This window comes from Babylonia areolata, chromosome 24 (genome assembly GCF_041734735.1).
Source record: "Babylonia areolata isolate BAREFJ2019XMU chromosome 24, ASM4173473v1, whole genome shotgun sequence".
Lineage (NCBI taxonomy): Eukaryota > Metazoa > Mollusca > Gastropoda > Neogastropoda > Buccinidae > Babylonia > Babylonia areolata.
The window spans coordinates 25,374,027-25,391,526 of record NC_134899.1 but is presented as its reverse complement, the minus strand read 5'-3'; the positions used below and the strand labels follow the sequence as shown (position 1 = coordinate 25,391,526).

Below are 17,500 nucleotides of genomic sequence, written 5' to 3'. Positions count from 1 at the left end.
GACATATAAAGGTTTGTTGATGATGATCCATGTCACTGTTTCGTAACAAGCAGGCTGTGTCAGGGACCCATCGTAGGTCATGTAGTTCTTGGTGTCTGGCAGGAGATTGGGGATAGACAGACCAGAGATGGACAAAACACTTCCTGCACAAGACGGCAGTCACTGATTTGATTGATTCCCACTCTTTCTATCTATCTATCTTTCTTTCTTTCAGTATCTACTATCTGATGTTACATAAGATGGATTCAGATTTCAATCAACATGACTATTTTTATGATTACATTTAAGTGCAGAAGTCTTTCCGTCTGGTGTAGAAGTCATTGAATTCTATCTTCAGTTTCATTTTAAAACAAAAATACACAGAAACAATGGACAAAATCCAACAACGAACAGAATGGTTCGTGAATGTCGATGGTAATCTAATGAAGACTTTTTTTTCTTTTCTTTTTTCTTTTTTCTTTTTTTCTTCCCTTTTTTCTGTTTTGTAAATAATAAATATCAAAACAATCCAAAGCAGATAAAGCAAAATATCCTGTGTATTTTCGACAGAGAATATGTAAAACACGAAACGGTCTTAGAAACATTAATTCTATGGACACCTGAAATCAAGACACAAGAACAAAACAGATCAAGTAAAAACAAAGCATCAGAAGAGACTGACCTGCGTGAGGTATCTGAGATGTGGCTTGAACCAAGGTGTGAAATTCTTCATTGGTATCTTCTCCGATCTGGAAGGTGGCGATCGTGATAGATTATTCTCTCTCTCTCTCTCTCTCTCTCTCTCTATATATATATATATATATATATATATATATATATATATATATATATCCATTTGACTGTCATAATGAGTAGTATGGAATATTTATCCATGCAATGTCATGTGTCAGAATGTGCGAATGTTTATGTTTTTAAGATGTGCTTAAGCTGTTTGTTATTTTCCTTTATCGTTCTTCGCTTTCTTTTTATTTGTCGCTAATACAAGCTGAATTACCCCCACTTGGCAGTAGACGTGTAAAACCCTATTTGCCAATAATAATAATAATAAGTTCTGTGTCAGTGTTTCAAGCTTTGGCAGTCCCATAGAAAACCTCTTTCAAAACGTCTTTCCCCTTTTTTTTCTTCTTTTTTATACTGTGACTTGCTAGTAGTCATTGTCGAAAGTCGCAAGAGGACCGTTACTTTATAAACCTGTTTGCCCGTCTTCTCTCTCTCTCTCTCTCTCTCTCTCTCTCTCTCTCTCTCGTTCCCTCCCTCCTTTCCTCCCTTCCACTCTCATTGTCTGTGTCTGTCTGTATCTGTGTGTCTGTCTGTCAGTCACAACATAACGGTCGAGACATGCAGGTACTTCATTCCAAACAGTAACCGGTTCCGCTCACACTCCTTGCATCAGGAGTGTGACCAGCAGAGACAAGCTCTGCAGAAATACCAATGCTACACTGTGATTCGCGTGAACGCCAACTACAAATCGATGACTCCTCTCTCTCTCTCTCTCTCTCTCTCTCTCTCTCTCTCTCTCTCTCTCTCTCTCTCTCTCTCTCTCTGTCACATTCACTTTCTTTATCTTTGTCTCCCTCTGTCTCTCTGTTTCTCTGTCTCTCTCTTTTTCGTTCTGTCACGGTGTGGGGGGGGGGGTGTGTATGTGTATGCGTGCGCACGCGCGCGTGTGTGTGTGTGTGCGTGCATGCCCGCGCATGTGTGTGTGTGTGTGTGTGTGCCATGCGTGTTATGTTTACTGCAGTGTGCTGGTTTACCCGAGTGTGAATGTATGTAGATACATGTCTGTATACTTCCTTCTTTGTCATGACGTAATGCCTCTGTCGGTGGAGGCAGGTGTTTTTGAAGCTGCAGCTGACATCAGGGTGAGTCATGTGATTCAATTGTCTGTCATCCCAATTCCCAACAGTGTCTTTTCCCACTGCCCATCTCGTGTTTGTTTGAATACGTGCGCGCGCGCGCGCGCGTGTGTGTGTGTATGTGTGTGTGTGTGTGTGCGTGTGTGTGTGTGTGCGTGTGTGTGTGTGCACGCGTTGATGCGTGCGCACATGCATAAGTTCGTGTGTGTGTATGTGTTGTGTGTGTGTGTGTGTGTGTGTGTGTGTGCGTGTGTGTTTGTGTGCACGCGTTGATGCGTGGGTACATGCATAAGATTGTGGATGCGTGCGTGCGTGTGTGTACGTGTGTGTTGTGTGTGTGTGTGTGTGTGTGTGTGTGTGTGTGTGTGTGTGTGTGTGTGCATGCGTTCATGCGTGCGTACATGCATAAGTTCGTGTGTGTGTGTATGCGTGCGTGTGTGCGTATGTGTGTGTGTGCATGCGCACGTGCGTGCGTGCAAGTTAGATCTTCAGGCATATCCGTGCGCGTGCTGTAGACATGTAATTGTGTTCAGTAAAGACAGCTTAAAACTAACAGGCAAGTAAACAGTGGAAGACATAAAGAAAAGGAGAAAGGGGAGGGGGGGATTGACAGGAAGAAAGAAGAAGAAAGGAAAGACTTAAGAAAGAAAAAAAAGAAGAAAGAACGGAAGAAAGAAAGAAAAAGTGAGAAAAGTAAGGCAAAAATAAACCTGTTAATTAATTGACTGAATGAAAAAAACAACAACAGAAAAACAAATACCTAAATGAATGAATGAATAAATAAGTGAAATAAATGAATAAACAAACAAACAAATGAACAAATCAACACTTTTCTCACCACCCCGAAGACAGCAACAGACGTTAAGCCGTGAGCGTGGCCAGCAGCCTCATCATAGCTGTCATAGATGATGTTGTACGCCAGCAGCTGAACCTGCAAAGGCAAGAGGGGAAAGTAATGTCTTCAGTACCTCACGCGCTTTTTTTCTTCTTTTTTTTTCATCAGTATTTGGTCACCAAGAGGACACTCACCTCCTGTGGCCCAGCGGTTAAGGGCCCGACTCCACACACACAGAGACCCATACCTCCATGGAGAAGGGTCGGCCTCCCACGGTGTGTTCGGATCCGATCTGGTCCACGCGGCCAAAGTGCAGCTTGATGCGGTGCACACGGTAGGTGTAGGCCAGCGGCCCCCCGGCCAGCAGGAAGGGGGGATCAAAGGCGGCGTCCATCTGGAAGGTGATGTCATTGCCCGTGTTCATCAGGTGACCATCTACCTGGCGAGAATACAGGGGTATAATTATCAGTTTGTGGTCACAGGGGCAGAAGGGGCGGTGTGTGTGTGTGTGTGTGTGTGTGTGTGTGTGTGTGTGTGTGTGTGTGTGTGTGTGTGTGTGTGTGTGTGTGTGTTTGATAACTCATACCTGCGTACATTCGTCTAGATGATCCAATTATCACAAATCAACACTTGCATACAAACAAGCTACTGGAGACAGAAAAATAGACTAATAACCTGAAATATAGATAGATAGATAGATAGAGTACAGCCCGGATGGTATGGTGTGATTCGAGACAAGTACCAAATCACCTGAGGGTAGAGGTGAAAGATTAAACAAATCATGTAACGAAGAAGCAACATGCTCAAAATTGCTGGGTTAAACACACGACTTGCCTCGGTGTCAGGACTCGGTTATGCAGCTCCCAGCCAAGAACATTGCAGCAGTATCTGAACGACCTATTAGATTTTTGTTTGGGGGGTAGGTGGATGGGTGTGTGTGTGTGTGGATGGAGAAAGAGAGGGGGGGGGACAAGAAAATTGTCCCCAGTGAGCTGACTGAATCCGATGTGAGCAGAACTGGATCCAATTTCAAACTTTTCCGTCCGATCAACACCTTTCCACTGTTGCAAAACGAATTGGTAGATTTTTTTTTACACTTCCTTTAGAACCGAGGTGGAGAAAGAGAGGGAGAAAGACAGAGGGTGGTTGGGGGGGAGGGGATTATGCGAGAAGTTTGGGTCTAAAAGGAGACTTTGGGAAGCCCAATCAGTAAGTGAATATGGGGACTGGAAGGACCGACCAGCCGAGCGGAAAAAGGTCAGCAAACGCCGCCAAGCGTGAAATTACCGCCCTTTACTCAACCACAAAAATATTCGTTCCGACTGGCAGCATGACTGCTTTCCACATCGCAGTTTGAAGGCCTTGTCTGTCTGTATGCCTCTTGGCTGCAAGACAGGACATTCCGACTACAGCTGTCAAACAGAACGGACTGACAGAATTTGTCCCCATGCTGTATTCAACGGACAATGCTGAATTGCCAAACTTGTCCCCCAAAAAACCGTGTTGTCGTGTCGACACGATGTTTGAAAGTCCTGTGTTTCCTGGTACGATCAGGTGTTCAGTGCCTATCCCCGGTAAGTCATTGTCTTTCCTTCGACCGCTGAATCTGCCTCAAGGTGGTTGAAACAAACATGTACTCATCCACTTTTCCCTTGGAATTAATCCAGTACTTTGGCAGGAGCAACCGAGAAGCTAGAACTTCAATGTAGTGTGCTCGGATAAATATGAACTTCCGTCATGAATGTTGATAACAAGTTGGCTGAGCCCTGTTCTTGTTGATTTATATTTCCTTCTGATCTATGTTCGCACGCGTTTATGTTTTCACGAACTGAAAAAGAAAATGATAAACAAACAAACAAACAAACTCAAAAGAAATATTGGGTTGTTGACACACCGAGTTTTTGGAAACATTGATTCGTGCCGCGGCATCATAAAACTTCACGAACACGCTGTTTATTGTTTTTCTTTGACACTCCTGCCTTTAACTGGTTCCATGTTTACAGTCGTGTCCACATTTCTAAGAATGTCGATCCGTAAGACTTGTAAATGAATCTTCGATCATCCGGTGCTATTTTCGTGCTGTGGGTTAGCATTTAGGTCATGGAATTAGCACTGGAGCTGTGATGTGGACATGTGGACTGTAGAGACAGCAGTTACACTGTGAAGGGGGCCTAGGTTGTGAAGCGTGCAGTCAGACAACAGTGTGATTGTTATCGTTGTGAAATCAGCTCACACTTCAACAAGTCTGGATTCAGTCTGTGAAATCGAACTGAACATTGTAAACTATGCTATGACTAAATTTCTTATATTTGCATTTTGGCTGTTTGGTTAACACAAAGGCTCGAAAGTTATTATCCATGATATGAACGTAACATTCTGTCTGTGGAATTCTTAATCATTCACACTGGCAACTTGATTCAGCCGCATATAATATGACACAGGCTCTGAAACCATACCACCTTGTCTGTGAACCTAACACAGAGGTAAATTTCTAGACTTGTGGCCCGATGGATAAAGCGCCAGATGAGGAAACGAAGGTCCGAAGTTCCATTCACACACGGACCGGAATGATAACCTCCACACACACACACACACACACACACACACACACACACACACACACACACACACACACACACACACACACACACACACACACACACACACACACACACACACACACACACCTCACCCCCGCCCTCCCCTTCACTGGAACTTCAGTGGTAATCTGGGTGCTAAGTTGTTTTTTCGGATGATACGATTAACCGAAGTCCCACGTTCAGCATGCGTTTAGTGCACTGAAAGAACCCACGGCAACAAAAGAGTTATGTCTTTCGTAATTTTTTTTTTTTTATAGAAAATCCTCTTTGATTGCAAAAGAAATATGTTTGCTGAAAAAAAGAGGAAATAAAAATGTAGTAACGGACACTCCCCGGGAAGACCAGCCCGAATTTCACAAACAGAAATCCGTTGTGACCAGAAAAAAATGAAACAAATGACATGACACAACACAACGCAACATAACGCAGAGCAGCGCAGTATAAAACAATCAACTATGAGACAACACAACACAATACATACCGAAAAGTTAACACTCATTATCGAAAGTGCTGTGAACATGGCATTGGATTAAATCAGTGGTATTAAGTGCGAGCTTTTGCCGACATCTCAGTGAGCCCCAGTCTGATACAACGCCATGAACTGGCTCTGACAGTAAATCATACCCATTTTTGTTAGACTGCCAACCCAGCACCCAAGCTACAACCGAATATTTATCATCATCATCATCATCATCAACATGATTATCATGATCATCAGCATCGTCATCATCATCATAACATATCCTTATATAGCGCTTTATCACGAAAACTGCTCCAGGTGCATCATCATCATCAACAATAACATACCCATTTTTAGACTGCAAACTATGCCAAGCTTAATCGCGAAACTGTCCATCATCATCATCATCATCATCAACACACATATCATCATGATCATCATCATCATCATCATTATCATAACATATCCTTATATAGCGCTTTATCACAAAAACTGCTCCAAGTGCTTCACAAATCACATAATTTTCTACTTCACATCAAAAGTTACTCTTATACCCACCACGGAAAAAAATGCACCAAGCGAACCACATGACCCTATAGACACACACAGTACAACACACAATTCATGCATCATGTCGGCTGCTGCTCACACGGTGCGTGTCGAGTCGGAGGGGCCGGAGGTTGGGGTCGTAGAGCAGAGTCCGGGGGTTGATGTCCACTGGGGACTGGAACCTCCCTTTGCTGCACAGTCCCCACTGGGTGTTCACCAGGCCCCAATAGTCTGGCCCTGTAACAGCGAACACGTTGGGGCATGTCAGTGTCGTCTGGTCTGTTCCCGTTCAGGTTTGGGGCATGTCAGTGTCGTCCGGCCAGTTCCCGTTCAGGTATGGGTGTGGCAGTCTTGTCCAGTCTGTTCCCGTTCAGGTTGGGGCATGTCAGTCTCGTCCGATCTTTTCCCGTTCAGGTTTGGGTATGTCAGTCTCGTCCGGTCTGTTCCCGTTCAGGTTTGGGTGTGTCAGTCTCGTAAAGTCTGTTCGCGTTTAGGTTAGGGTATTGTCAGTCTCGTCCGGTCTGTTCCCGTTCAGGTTTGGGTATGTCAGTCTCGTCCGGTCTGTTCCCATTCAGGTTGGGGTATGTCAGTCTCGTCTGGTCTGTTCCCGTTCAGGTTTGGGGCATGTCAGTGTCGTCCAGTCTGTTCTCGTTCAGGTTTGGGTATTGTCAGTGTCGTCCGTTTTGTTCCCGTTCAGGTTGGGGCATGTCAGTGTCGTCTTGTCTGTTCCCGTTCAGGTATGGGTGTGTCCGTCTCGTCCAGTCTGTTCGCGTTCAGGTTAGGGTATTGTCAGTGTCGTCTGGTCTGTTCCCGTTCAGGTTGGGGCATGTCAATGTCGGCCGGTCTGTTCCCGTTCAGGTATGGGTGTGTCAGTCTCGTCCAGTCTGTTCGCGTTCAGGGTATGGTATTGTCAGTGTCGTCCAGTATGTTCCCGTTCAGGTTGGGGTATGTCAGTGTCGTCCAGTCTGTTCCCGTTCAGGTTTGGGTATTGTCAGTGTCGTCCGGTCTGTTCCCGTTCAGGTTTGGGTATGTCAGTGTCTTCCAACTGTTCCCGTTCAGGTGTGGGTATGTCAGTGTCGTCCGGTCTGTTCCCGTTCAGCTTGGTGCATGTCAGTAAATTTCATCCAGTCTGTTCCCGTTCAGGTTGGAGCATGTCAGTGTCATCCGGTCTGTTCCCGTTCAGGTTGGGGCATGTTTTATTTATTTATTTATTCAGACTTCTTGCTATAGCGCATATTCTTGAAGCTCTATGCTCTTTACAATAGCACTAAAAACATTCACTCAAACATCCCCACACAAACATATGCATATAATTTGAAATATAGGCGAGAGAGAAAAATTAAAATAGATCATGTCAGTTGATTAAATCAAGAAATGCAACAGGTATTTAAAAAAACAACAACAAAAACAACATGTCAGCGTCGTCCAGTCTGTTCCCGTTCAGGTTCCAGCATGTCAGTGAATTGCCGTTCAGTCTGTTCCCGTTCAAAGAAGAGTAAACCAACGGCAAGAAGCGAAAGAAGCGTATTATGCACAAAAAGGGGTGGGGGTGGTAAGGGAAGGCTGTGACCAAACGATTCAAGTCAGGCAGCAAAAGAAACAACAGAAATAAGCAAATAAATAGCAAAATATGCAAATAGATAATTAAACGAATGAATAAATAAATAAATAAATAAATATACTATAGTATAACAGTCAGTATTTAATTCCCCCTGAGCTCCCATCCACCTCCCTCTCTTTCACTATTCATTGTATCTCTCTGTATCTCTCTCTCTCTTAATAAATATATATATATATATATATATATATATATACTTATATAAACGAACAAAGAAACAAACAAACGAACGAACAAACAAACAAATACTCAAACACAGCAAATCGAAATGAAATGAAAATCTTCCACGATGATGCACACACACATACACCTTCCGTCCCTTTCCTGAACGTCAGCGTGTTTTAATCAAGACAGGACAGATCCCCGCTGTCCACATGTTGTCCATCTTGCAAGAAAAGTCAAACAGCTCAGTGTAAGCAGGCAGATAAAAAAATAAATAAATAAATGAAAGAAGGAAAGCAAACCAAACCAGAAAGACATATGCGATGACGCACACGCTCATTCTCTCGCATCACTGTGCAAAAGCGCGATGGATTCCCGAAGCATGAACAGATTTTCCCTCTCAGCCTGTATGACGAATGTTGTGTTTGGTGGAGAGCTGTGGTTGGGTATGTGGCATTAGCTGGCTGAAACAGAGAAATAGAGACAGACAGAGAGAGACATACAGACAGGGACAGAAATACAGAGAGAGTGAGAGAGACAGAGAGAGCTATTGGAGTGGGAGAGACGGAAGGGAGAAGGGGTAGGGGTGACACTGAATGCTGGCTGCTTATTGTTTATCGCCCGTAGGCCTTTATACAAAATAAATGAAGGACTGAGATGGGGAGAGACAGATACAGACACAGGCACAGACAGTTTTTCATTTCTAACGACGGCTGAGCTATTTTGAACAAACTAACGTCCAAGTAAGTATACAGATTCTTGTCCCCTGCACTGCTCACATAGAAGCAAACAGTGTTGAAAAAAATCTCTCAACAACCCCCCCTCTCCTTCCCTCCCTCTCTGCAAGTCACCCCCTCAAAAGACCAAAGGCATAAATGAGAACGTAATTCAATATTTCTCTGACGGGAAAGTGCTTTTTGTAAGGAACCGTTTATCTCTTCGGGTCATTTGTTAAGGTTAATGCAATGTGAAAGACAAATCTAAATATATACAATGATTATTTCGATGATGACTCTCATTCAGTGAGTAATGTGAAAATTAATGTTTCAACTTTTTCGATTTTTTCACAGATTGTTGTTGATTGTTTGTTTTTTGTTGTTGTTTTTTTGTATTTTTGTTTTGTTTGTTTTGTTTTCTTAGTTATTGCGAAAAAAGCATTCTTACGAGCAAATATAGATAGATAGTAGATGGACAGGCAGACAGACAGACAGATCAATAAATAGATATTGATAGCAGCTTTGGAAAAATAAACCGTGACTGTACAGTTCGTGTTGCCTGCAGCTCACGAGCCACCGCTTCCACCCGTACCCCCCAACCCCGTCACACACCCCCCCCCCCCCACCCCCCCCCCAACCCTCTCATCCGCACGTGCTCACCCCCTTCCCTCTCCTGAGGAAGATATCGCGCCTGTTGTTACGAAATAACAAAACTCAGACATGCACAACGACAAATTTTGATAACTCACCGAGGTATATATCGTGCCTGTTGTAACGAAACTCATATATGTACAACGACAAAATTTAATAAATTACCGAGGAATTCTTCATGTCTGTTATAACGAAATTCATACATGTTCAACAATGAATTTTAATCGCTCATCGAGGAATATATCCCGACTGTTGTAACGAAACCCTGATGTGTATAAAGACAAAATGTAGTAATTCACCGAGGAATAAATTGCGCCTGTTGTTATGAAACTCATAGGCTACATGTTCAGCTAACTTCAATGGGCCATCGAGGAATACATCCCGTCTGATGTGACGAAACTCAACACGTTCAACAACAAAATTTAAATGCTCATCGAAGAATATATCCCGCCTATTGTAACAAAACTTTTTCGTGTTTGAAGACAAAATGTAGAAATTCAGCGAGGAATATATCGCGCCTGTTGTAACTAAATTTATATATCTTCAACTAATTTTGATAGCCCATCGAGGAAAAAAATCCCGTCTCATACTTGTACGACAAAAATTAATAGCTCGCCGCGGAATATATCCCACCTGTTGTAATGAAATTCTTACATATACAAAGACAAAATGTAGTGGTTCATCAAGGAATATATCGTGCCTGTTGCAACGAAACTCACGCACATACAACGACAAATCTTAATGACTCATCGATGGATATATATCACTCCTGTTGCAACGAAACTCATACGTGTACACCCACAAAATTGAATACACTCACTAAGAAACTCTTTCTGCACCTTCTTTTTCATCATTTTTAAATCCGTATGACAAGCCTTATCTCCGATAACCCACGTGCATAGACATCATCTTGTCATCAGCTTGTCACCGGAAATGAAACTGGCATGCATGGTCAGCCAGGCTCTTGATAGACTCATCTTCAAGCAGAGCGGTCACGCGAAACTAGTTACATACCAGCCTCCTGGCTGCAGTCAAGCGTGTTTAAGTTTTCCTCTGTGTGTGTGTGTGTGTGTGTGTGTGTGTGTGTGTGTGTGTGTGTGTGTGTGTGTGTGTGTGGTTTGTATGTGTGTGTGGGGTGGGGGGGTGGAGGTTTTGTGTGTGTACGAGTGTGTTTCTGTGGGTGTGTGGGTGTGCACGCGCGCGTGTGTGTGTGTGGTGTGTGTGTGTGTTTTGAGTATGTGAATGGGTGTGTTTGTGTATTTATCTCTCTGCAGCTATATCTGTATTGTTGGAGTGGGATCGGAACTGGAATGAACAAGAGTTCGGGTGGCGCTACTTTTATTTTCGATAATAAAGACTGATCCGAAGCTGAAGAAACTGATTCGATCACGTCCCTTTCCAGCTGTTCCAATTAATTTTACTTACAGCCCAGACGACCGTATTAGACGCCATGCTGGCAATGTCTCAGCATACCTCACTGTCTGTTCATTCGTTTCGACCTCAGTTCTCGAAAAAGAACGCATAGGGTGAGAAAGGCAGAGAGACAGAGTAGAGGAAGGGGAGACCATGCTGGGTAGATGCGTGTGTGGTCAGTTTTCTCCTAGAGGAGGTCTCCCTATAGAGGGGAGAGAAAGGAAACATACTAAACTGCTTTCCCATGGCTGCATGCATGAGACATTCAAAGCGCTGCATGCTTCATGTTCTCAGGCAGTTTGCTTGTGTTACCCCATCGTCGGTCGACAAGTCTTAGTTGTCTCACTCCACTGTTTGTTGCAAGAATAGGACAGACATAGAGAGACAGAGACACGGAGATATAGAGAATCAGACTCGGTTTAATGTGCTTGGTTCATAGGCATACATACTTTGGAGGGAAGAGGGACGGGGGCGGTGATGGGGAGGGAATGGGGAAGGGTGGGGCAGAATGATCGGGTGAAATAAGTTTCACTTCATTCAAGTTCATTGTATTATGTCCCTTTTGTGTTCGAAACGAATGGGAAATTCATAGATGTTTATGCCGTGGATCTGTGTTCTCATTGTATGTTTGTTGTTGTTGCTGCTGCTGCTGCTGTTGTTGTTTCTATTAAATATTATCAATTGTTTGTATATTAATTTCAAGTGTTAAAAGTGTCTGCCAGAATTCATGTAACACTCCTAATGCCGCTGTAAAGTCACGGTGTGTTGTAGTAATCGTGGTCGTTGTAGTTGTTGTAGGAGCAGTGGCAGTGGTAGTAGTAATAGGTGTTTAATAGTTGTTGAAAGACTAGTAAGGACAGAGAGGAAGAATAGGGCACACCTAAAATCTTATTCCTCTCTCTCTCTCTCTTTCTCTCTCTCTCTCTAACAAGATCATTATGCGTCCTTCTTTAACCACAGTCACATGGGCGATGTCTAACGACAAATGAATCTAAAAAAAATATGTTGGCTTCACTAAGAAAGACCGTTAACCGAGGACACAGACAAACAAGTTAAGACGTATCCAACATGAATTAAGAATAAGTAAATAAAAGGCTGTTCATCCATTACTATGTCCACATAGGCGAGGTGCTCTTACACAAGTTTATGGTGGTTCTAATTTTTCGAAAATTCTTTGGTGATGGCGATGAGATGATAGTGACAACGTCAAAAACGACGAAGACGACGATGATGATGATTATTGCTGTTGTTGTCGTTGTTATTGTTATTGTAGTTGTCATGATAACTGTTCTTATCATCAACAGTATCATCATTATCTATGCATTGGCACTTTTTTTTTCCGTTTTGCTCCAGCTGAGTGAGCGGCGTTGTGAGACCTACACAGGAAATGAAAATTTGCTTTTGTGGCGACAGATGTGTTTGTATAGCGCAAAAAAATCGACATGAAAGATATAAAAAAGTGATAATACTTTACGTGGCTGTGTTTGCTATCGTTGCAATCAGCCAATGGCAGCAGGTGCTTGAAGGGAAATGAGAAATGAAATGAAGACGACTTTCACTAATTGGTTTGCTGTTCTACTGTATTGACAATCTTACTAAATAATAGACACATTGTCAACTATATTGCTATGTTGAAAATCTTGCCACACATTGCACACAAGGTGAACTATATTGCTATGTTGAAAATCTTGCCATACAATGAACCCATGGTTTTAATATATATAATGTGTTGACAAGCTTGCAACACAATGGACACATGGTCCACCACATTGCTATGTTGACAAGGTTGCCACACAATGGACACATGGTCCACCACATTGCTATGTTGACAAGGTTGCAACACAATGGACACATGGTCCACCACATTGCTATGTTGACAAGCTTGCAACACAATGGACACATGGTCCACCACATTGCTATGTTGACAAGGTTGCCACACAATGGAAAAGGAGGAAAGTAAATGAAGTGAGATAGATAGATAGATATGGGAAAACAACGAAACAAAACAAAAAAAAGGAAGTCAAAAATATCTTCATATCAACCGAAACGAACTCAGACATGATGTGATGGCCTAGAGGTAACGCGTCCGCCTTGGAAGCGAGAGAATCTGAGCGCGCTGGTTCGAATCAGGGCTCAGCCGGCGATATTTTCTCCCCCTCCACTAGACATTGAGTGGTAGTCTGGACGCTAGTCATTCGAATGAGACGATAAATCGAGGCCCTGTGATCAGCATGCACTTAGCGCACGTAAAAGAACCCACGGCAACAAAAGGGTTGTTCCTGGCAAAATTCTGTTAAAAAAAATCCACTTCGATAGGAAAAACAAATAAAACTGCACGCAGGAAAAAATGCAAAAAAAAAAAAAATGGGTGGCGCTGAAGTGTAGCGACGCGCTCTCCCTAGGGAGAGCAGCCCGAATTTCACACAGAGAAATCTGTTGTGACAAAAAGAGAAATACGATACAAGTAAGCAAAGTCAGAAATATTTATGCAGGCAAAAGCTCCCACCCCGACCCACCACCAGGCCCCTTGACAGCCTGAACGGGAACGGGGTTGGGGGGGTGGGGTGGTTGTCAGGAGAAAGGCACACAGGAACATAACACGGTGTCTAAGGATTTTTTTTTAAGTTTCCGGGCCGGACAATTGCCCTCAACTGCACACCGGACATAGGCCTGGTGAAGTCTGACCTGACAAGGAAGAGAGAGAGTGCAACTCTTGATGTGTAGGCATTCCTTCCAGCTGCAGCATGGTGCGTGCTTTTCAGCAGGAAGTAGCCCCAAGCTTTGGCAGACCCACAGAAAACCTCTTTCCATTTCTTTTTCTTGTTTGTACTGTGACTTGCTGGTCGTCTTTGTCAAAAGTTCGCAGGCGACCGTTTCTTTGTAAACCTGTTTGCCTGTCTTCTCTTCCGCCCCCCAACCCCCACCCCCCTGTCTTTCTCTCTCTGTCTGTCTGTCTATCTATCTTTCGATTTTTTTTCTCTGTCTCTCTAGCTATGTCTCTGTCTCTCTGTGTGTTTGAACAGAATTAAGAGGATATTTCAAAATTAATTGGTGATGATCAAACTAGATTCTTGCAAACACCTCTTGGAGACAATACCAGACTGCATTATGACCCTGTTAGCTGTTTAGAATTTACCTGGACGTTTGCTTTCCTCAGACTTTGAGAAAGCTTTTGACTTCCTTAACTGGAAATATCTACATAGCACTTTCAGTGCGTGTGGTTCTGGCAACGTTCTATACAGATGGATACAAACGTTTAATAAAAGTATAAAATTGACGGTTATCGTCAATGGTCATATTTCATATTTGTTTTTTTGATAGAAAGGGGCTCTAGACAGGGTGACCCGCTCTCTTCATACTTATTTAGAATAATTGTTTGCATATATATTCAGCAATCATGATCCTGAAAGATATAAATATAACAGGTATTAAAACTGACACCACACAACACATTTTTTTACAGTTTGTTGAAGATGCCCAGTTAATTAATATCTTTTTGTTTCATTGTTTGTTTTGTTGTTGTTGTTGATTTGTTTGTTTGTTTTTGTTTTTGTTTTTGTTTGTTTTGTTTTGTTTTTGTTTTGTTTTGTTTTTGTTGTTGTTGTTGGTTTTTGTGTGGTTTTGGTTTTGTTTTTGTTTTGTTGTTGTTTGTGGTTGTTGTGTTTTTTTGTCTAAAAACCATAGTCCATTTAATTTTGATGTTCGTAGTATGAATTGATTTTATTTTTTCTAAATTACTGACAATCTAAAATTGGTATCTCTTCATGCACAAACGATAATAAGTTAACGAGTACAACAGCAAGAAATCTCTCTTAAAAGATAAACAACACATAACTACAAATACATGAACTGATCACCCAGTCCAAACCATATTTGCCTTTCAATATCTCGTTAAAGGTTACGCGGTAATGTTTTTACTAGACCTCACAAATGTCGGCAAGGGGGCTGAAAGAGAGATGGGGTTGGTGCGGGGGAAGATAGAAGAGAGAGAGAGAGAGAGAGAGAGAGAGAGAGAGAGAGAGAGAGAGAGAGAGAGAGAGAGAGACTCACCTCATAACCACACAGAGGTAGCGGAACAGCGGAATGGTTCCAGCCAGGGTTGTTTATTAAGTCAGCATTGATAAACCCTGTTAACTTTTCCCTCCTGTGAGCTTTGCGACATACAGTGCTGACGTTTTGTGTCCCTGAGAGACAGACAGACACAGACACACAGACACAGACAGAGAGATGGACAGAGATGAACACAGAGAGAGATGGACAGAGATTAACACAGAGAGAGAAATGGACAGAGAGGAACACACACACACACACACACACACACACACACACACACACACACACACACACACACACACACACACAGAATGATGGACAGAGATGAACAGAGAGAGAGAGGGGTGGACAGAGATGAACACTTACACAGAGAGAGATGGACAGAGATTAACACAGACAGAGAGAGGGGGTGGACAGAGATGAACACACGGAGAGAGAGAGAGAGAGAGAGAGAGAGAGAGAGAGAGAGAGATGGACAGAGATGAACACACGGAGAGAGGGGTGGACAGAGATGAACACACGGGGAGAGAGACAGAGACAGCGAGAGAGAGAGAGAGAGAGAGAGAGAGAGAGATGGACAGAGATGAACACACGGGGGGGGGAGAGATGGACAGAGATGAACACACGGAGGGAGAGAGAGAGAGAGAGAGAGAGAGATATGGACAGAGATGAACACACGGAAAGACAGACAGACAGACAGACACAGAGAGAGATGGACAGAGATGAACACACGGAGAGAGGGGTGGACAGAGATGAACACACGGGGAGAGAGAAAGAGAGGGAGATGGACAGAGATGAACACACGGAGGGTGGACAGAGATGAACACACGGAGAGAGAGAGAGAGAGAGAGAGAGAGAGGGGGGGGGTAGACAGAGATGACCACAGAGAGAGAGATGGACAGAGATGAACACACAGAGATAGGGGCGGACAGAGATGAACACACACAGAGAGATGGAAAGAGATTAACACACGGAGACAGATTGACAGAGATGAACACACAGAGAGTGGACGGAGAGAGATTGACAGAGATGAACACACAGAGTGGACAGAGATGAACAGAGAGAGAGGGGGTGGACAGAGATGAACACACACACACACACACACACACACACACACACACACACACACACACACACACACACACACACACACACACACACAGATGGACAGAGATGAACACACAGAGAGAGAGATGGACAGAGATGAACACACAGAGATAGTGGTGGACAGCGATGAACACATACACAGAGAGATGGACAGAGATGAACACACGCAGAGAGGGGTGGATAGAGATGAACAGAGAGAGAGAGAGGTGGACAGAGATGAACACAGAGAGAGAGATGGACAGAGATGAACAGAGAGAGAGATGGACAGAGATGAACACAGAGAGAGAGGGTGGACAGAGATGAACATGGAGATAGAGATGGACAGAGAGGAACAGAGAGAGGGTGGACAGAGATGAACATGGAGATAGAGATGGACAGAGATGAACAGAGAGAGAGAGATGGACAGAGATGAACAGAGAGAGAGATGGACAGAGATGAACGCACAGAGAGAGGAGTGGACAGGAAGAAGGCAGAAGGGGAGGAAAGTGAGATGGTGGGGCGGAGAGAGATGATGAAGGGGAGAGAGACGAGAAAAGAGAGAAGAGATCGACAAGGAGAAAGGGGAGGGGAGAGAGCGGGAGAGAAAGAGAGGGAGAGAGAGGAGGGGTGGGCACGGGGAAAAAAGAGAGGCAAAGAGTGGGAGAAAAAGAGGGTGATGGGAAGAGAGACAGGGGAAGCAGAGGGTGGGAAAGAGGGACAAGGGGAAAGAGGGCACAGAGAGAGAGAGAGAGAGAGAGAGAGAGAGAGAGAGATGACGGGGAAGAGAGAGGAGAAGAGAGAATGGGAGAGGAAGACAGGTAGATAGACAGAAGAGACAGGGACAGCGAAGAAAGAGAAAATAGAGAGAAGCGAGAGAGAGAGAGAGAGAGAGAGAGAGAGAGAGAGAGAGAGACAGAGAGAGAGAGAGAGAGAGAGAGAGAGAGACAGAGAGAGAAGCGAGAGAGAGAGAGAAATGACGGGGTAGAGAGAGGAGAAGAAAGAATGGGAGAGGAAGACATGTAGATAGACAGAAGAGACAGGGACAGCGAAAAAAAAGAAAATAGAGAGGAGCGAGCGAGAGAGAGAGAAGAGAGAGAAATGACGGGGTAGAGAGAGGAGAAGAAAGAATGGGAGAAGAAGACAGGTAGATAGACAGAAGAGACAGGGACAGCGAAGAAAGAGAAAATAGAGAGGAGCGAGCGAGAGAGAGAGAGAGAGAGAGAGATGACGGGGAAGAGAGAGGAGAAGAGAGAATGGGAGAGGAAGACTGGCAGATAGACAGAAGAGAGTGATAGCGAAGAAAGAGAAAATAGAGAGAAGCGAGAGAGAGATAGAGAGAGAGAGAGAAAGAGATAGAGAGAGAGACAGAGAGAGACAGAGAGAGAAGCGTATGGTATGCATAGGTTTCAGCCCCTTCTGAAAGTGTGAGCGCAAACATTTTTACCAAACTTCAGCCGATCACAGGCCAGCCAACATTTCTTAATGCCACACCTTCTCACCG

General features: G+C 43.8%; 1 protein-coding gene across 1 annotated transcript in view; it reads right to left on the bottom strand.

Annotated features, from left to right (window-relative positions):
- The window catches only part of LOC143298589 (carbonic anhydrase-related protein 10-like), a 50,689-nt gene that overhangs the window by 8,328 nt on the left and 24,861 nt on the right, over positions 1-17,500 (bottom strand). The window contains exons 3-7 of the mRNA XM_076611470.1: positions 6,401-6,537; positions 2,939-3,130; positions 2,695-2,787; positions 1,791-1,851; positions 1-143 (exon numbers count right to left, since the gene is read on the bottom strand). The exon at positions 1-143 is cut by the window's left edge and continues 12 nt beyond it. Of these exons, the coding sequence (XP_076467585.1) occupies positions 1-143; positions 1,791-1,851; positions 2,695-2,787; positions 2,939-3,130; positions 6,401-6,537 (626 nt within the window). The remainder of the gene's footprint in view (positions 144-1,790; positions 1,852-2,694; positions 2,788-2,938; positions 3,131-6,400; positions 6,538-17,500) is intronic.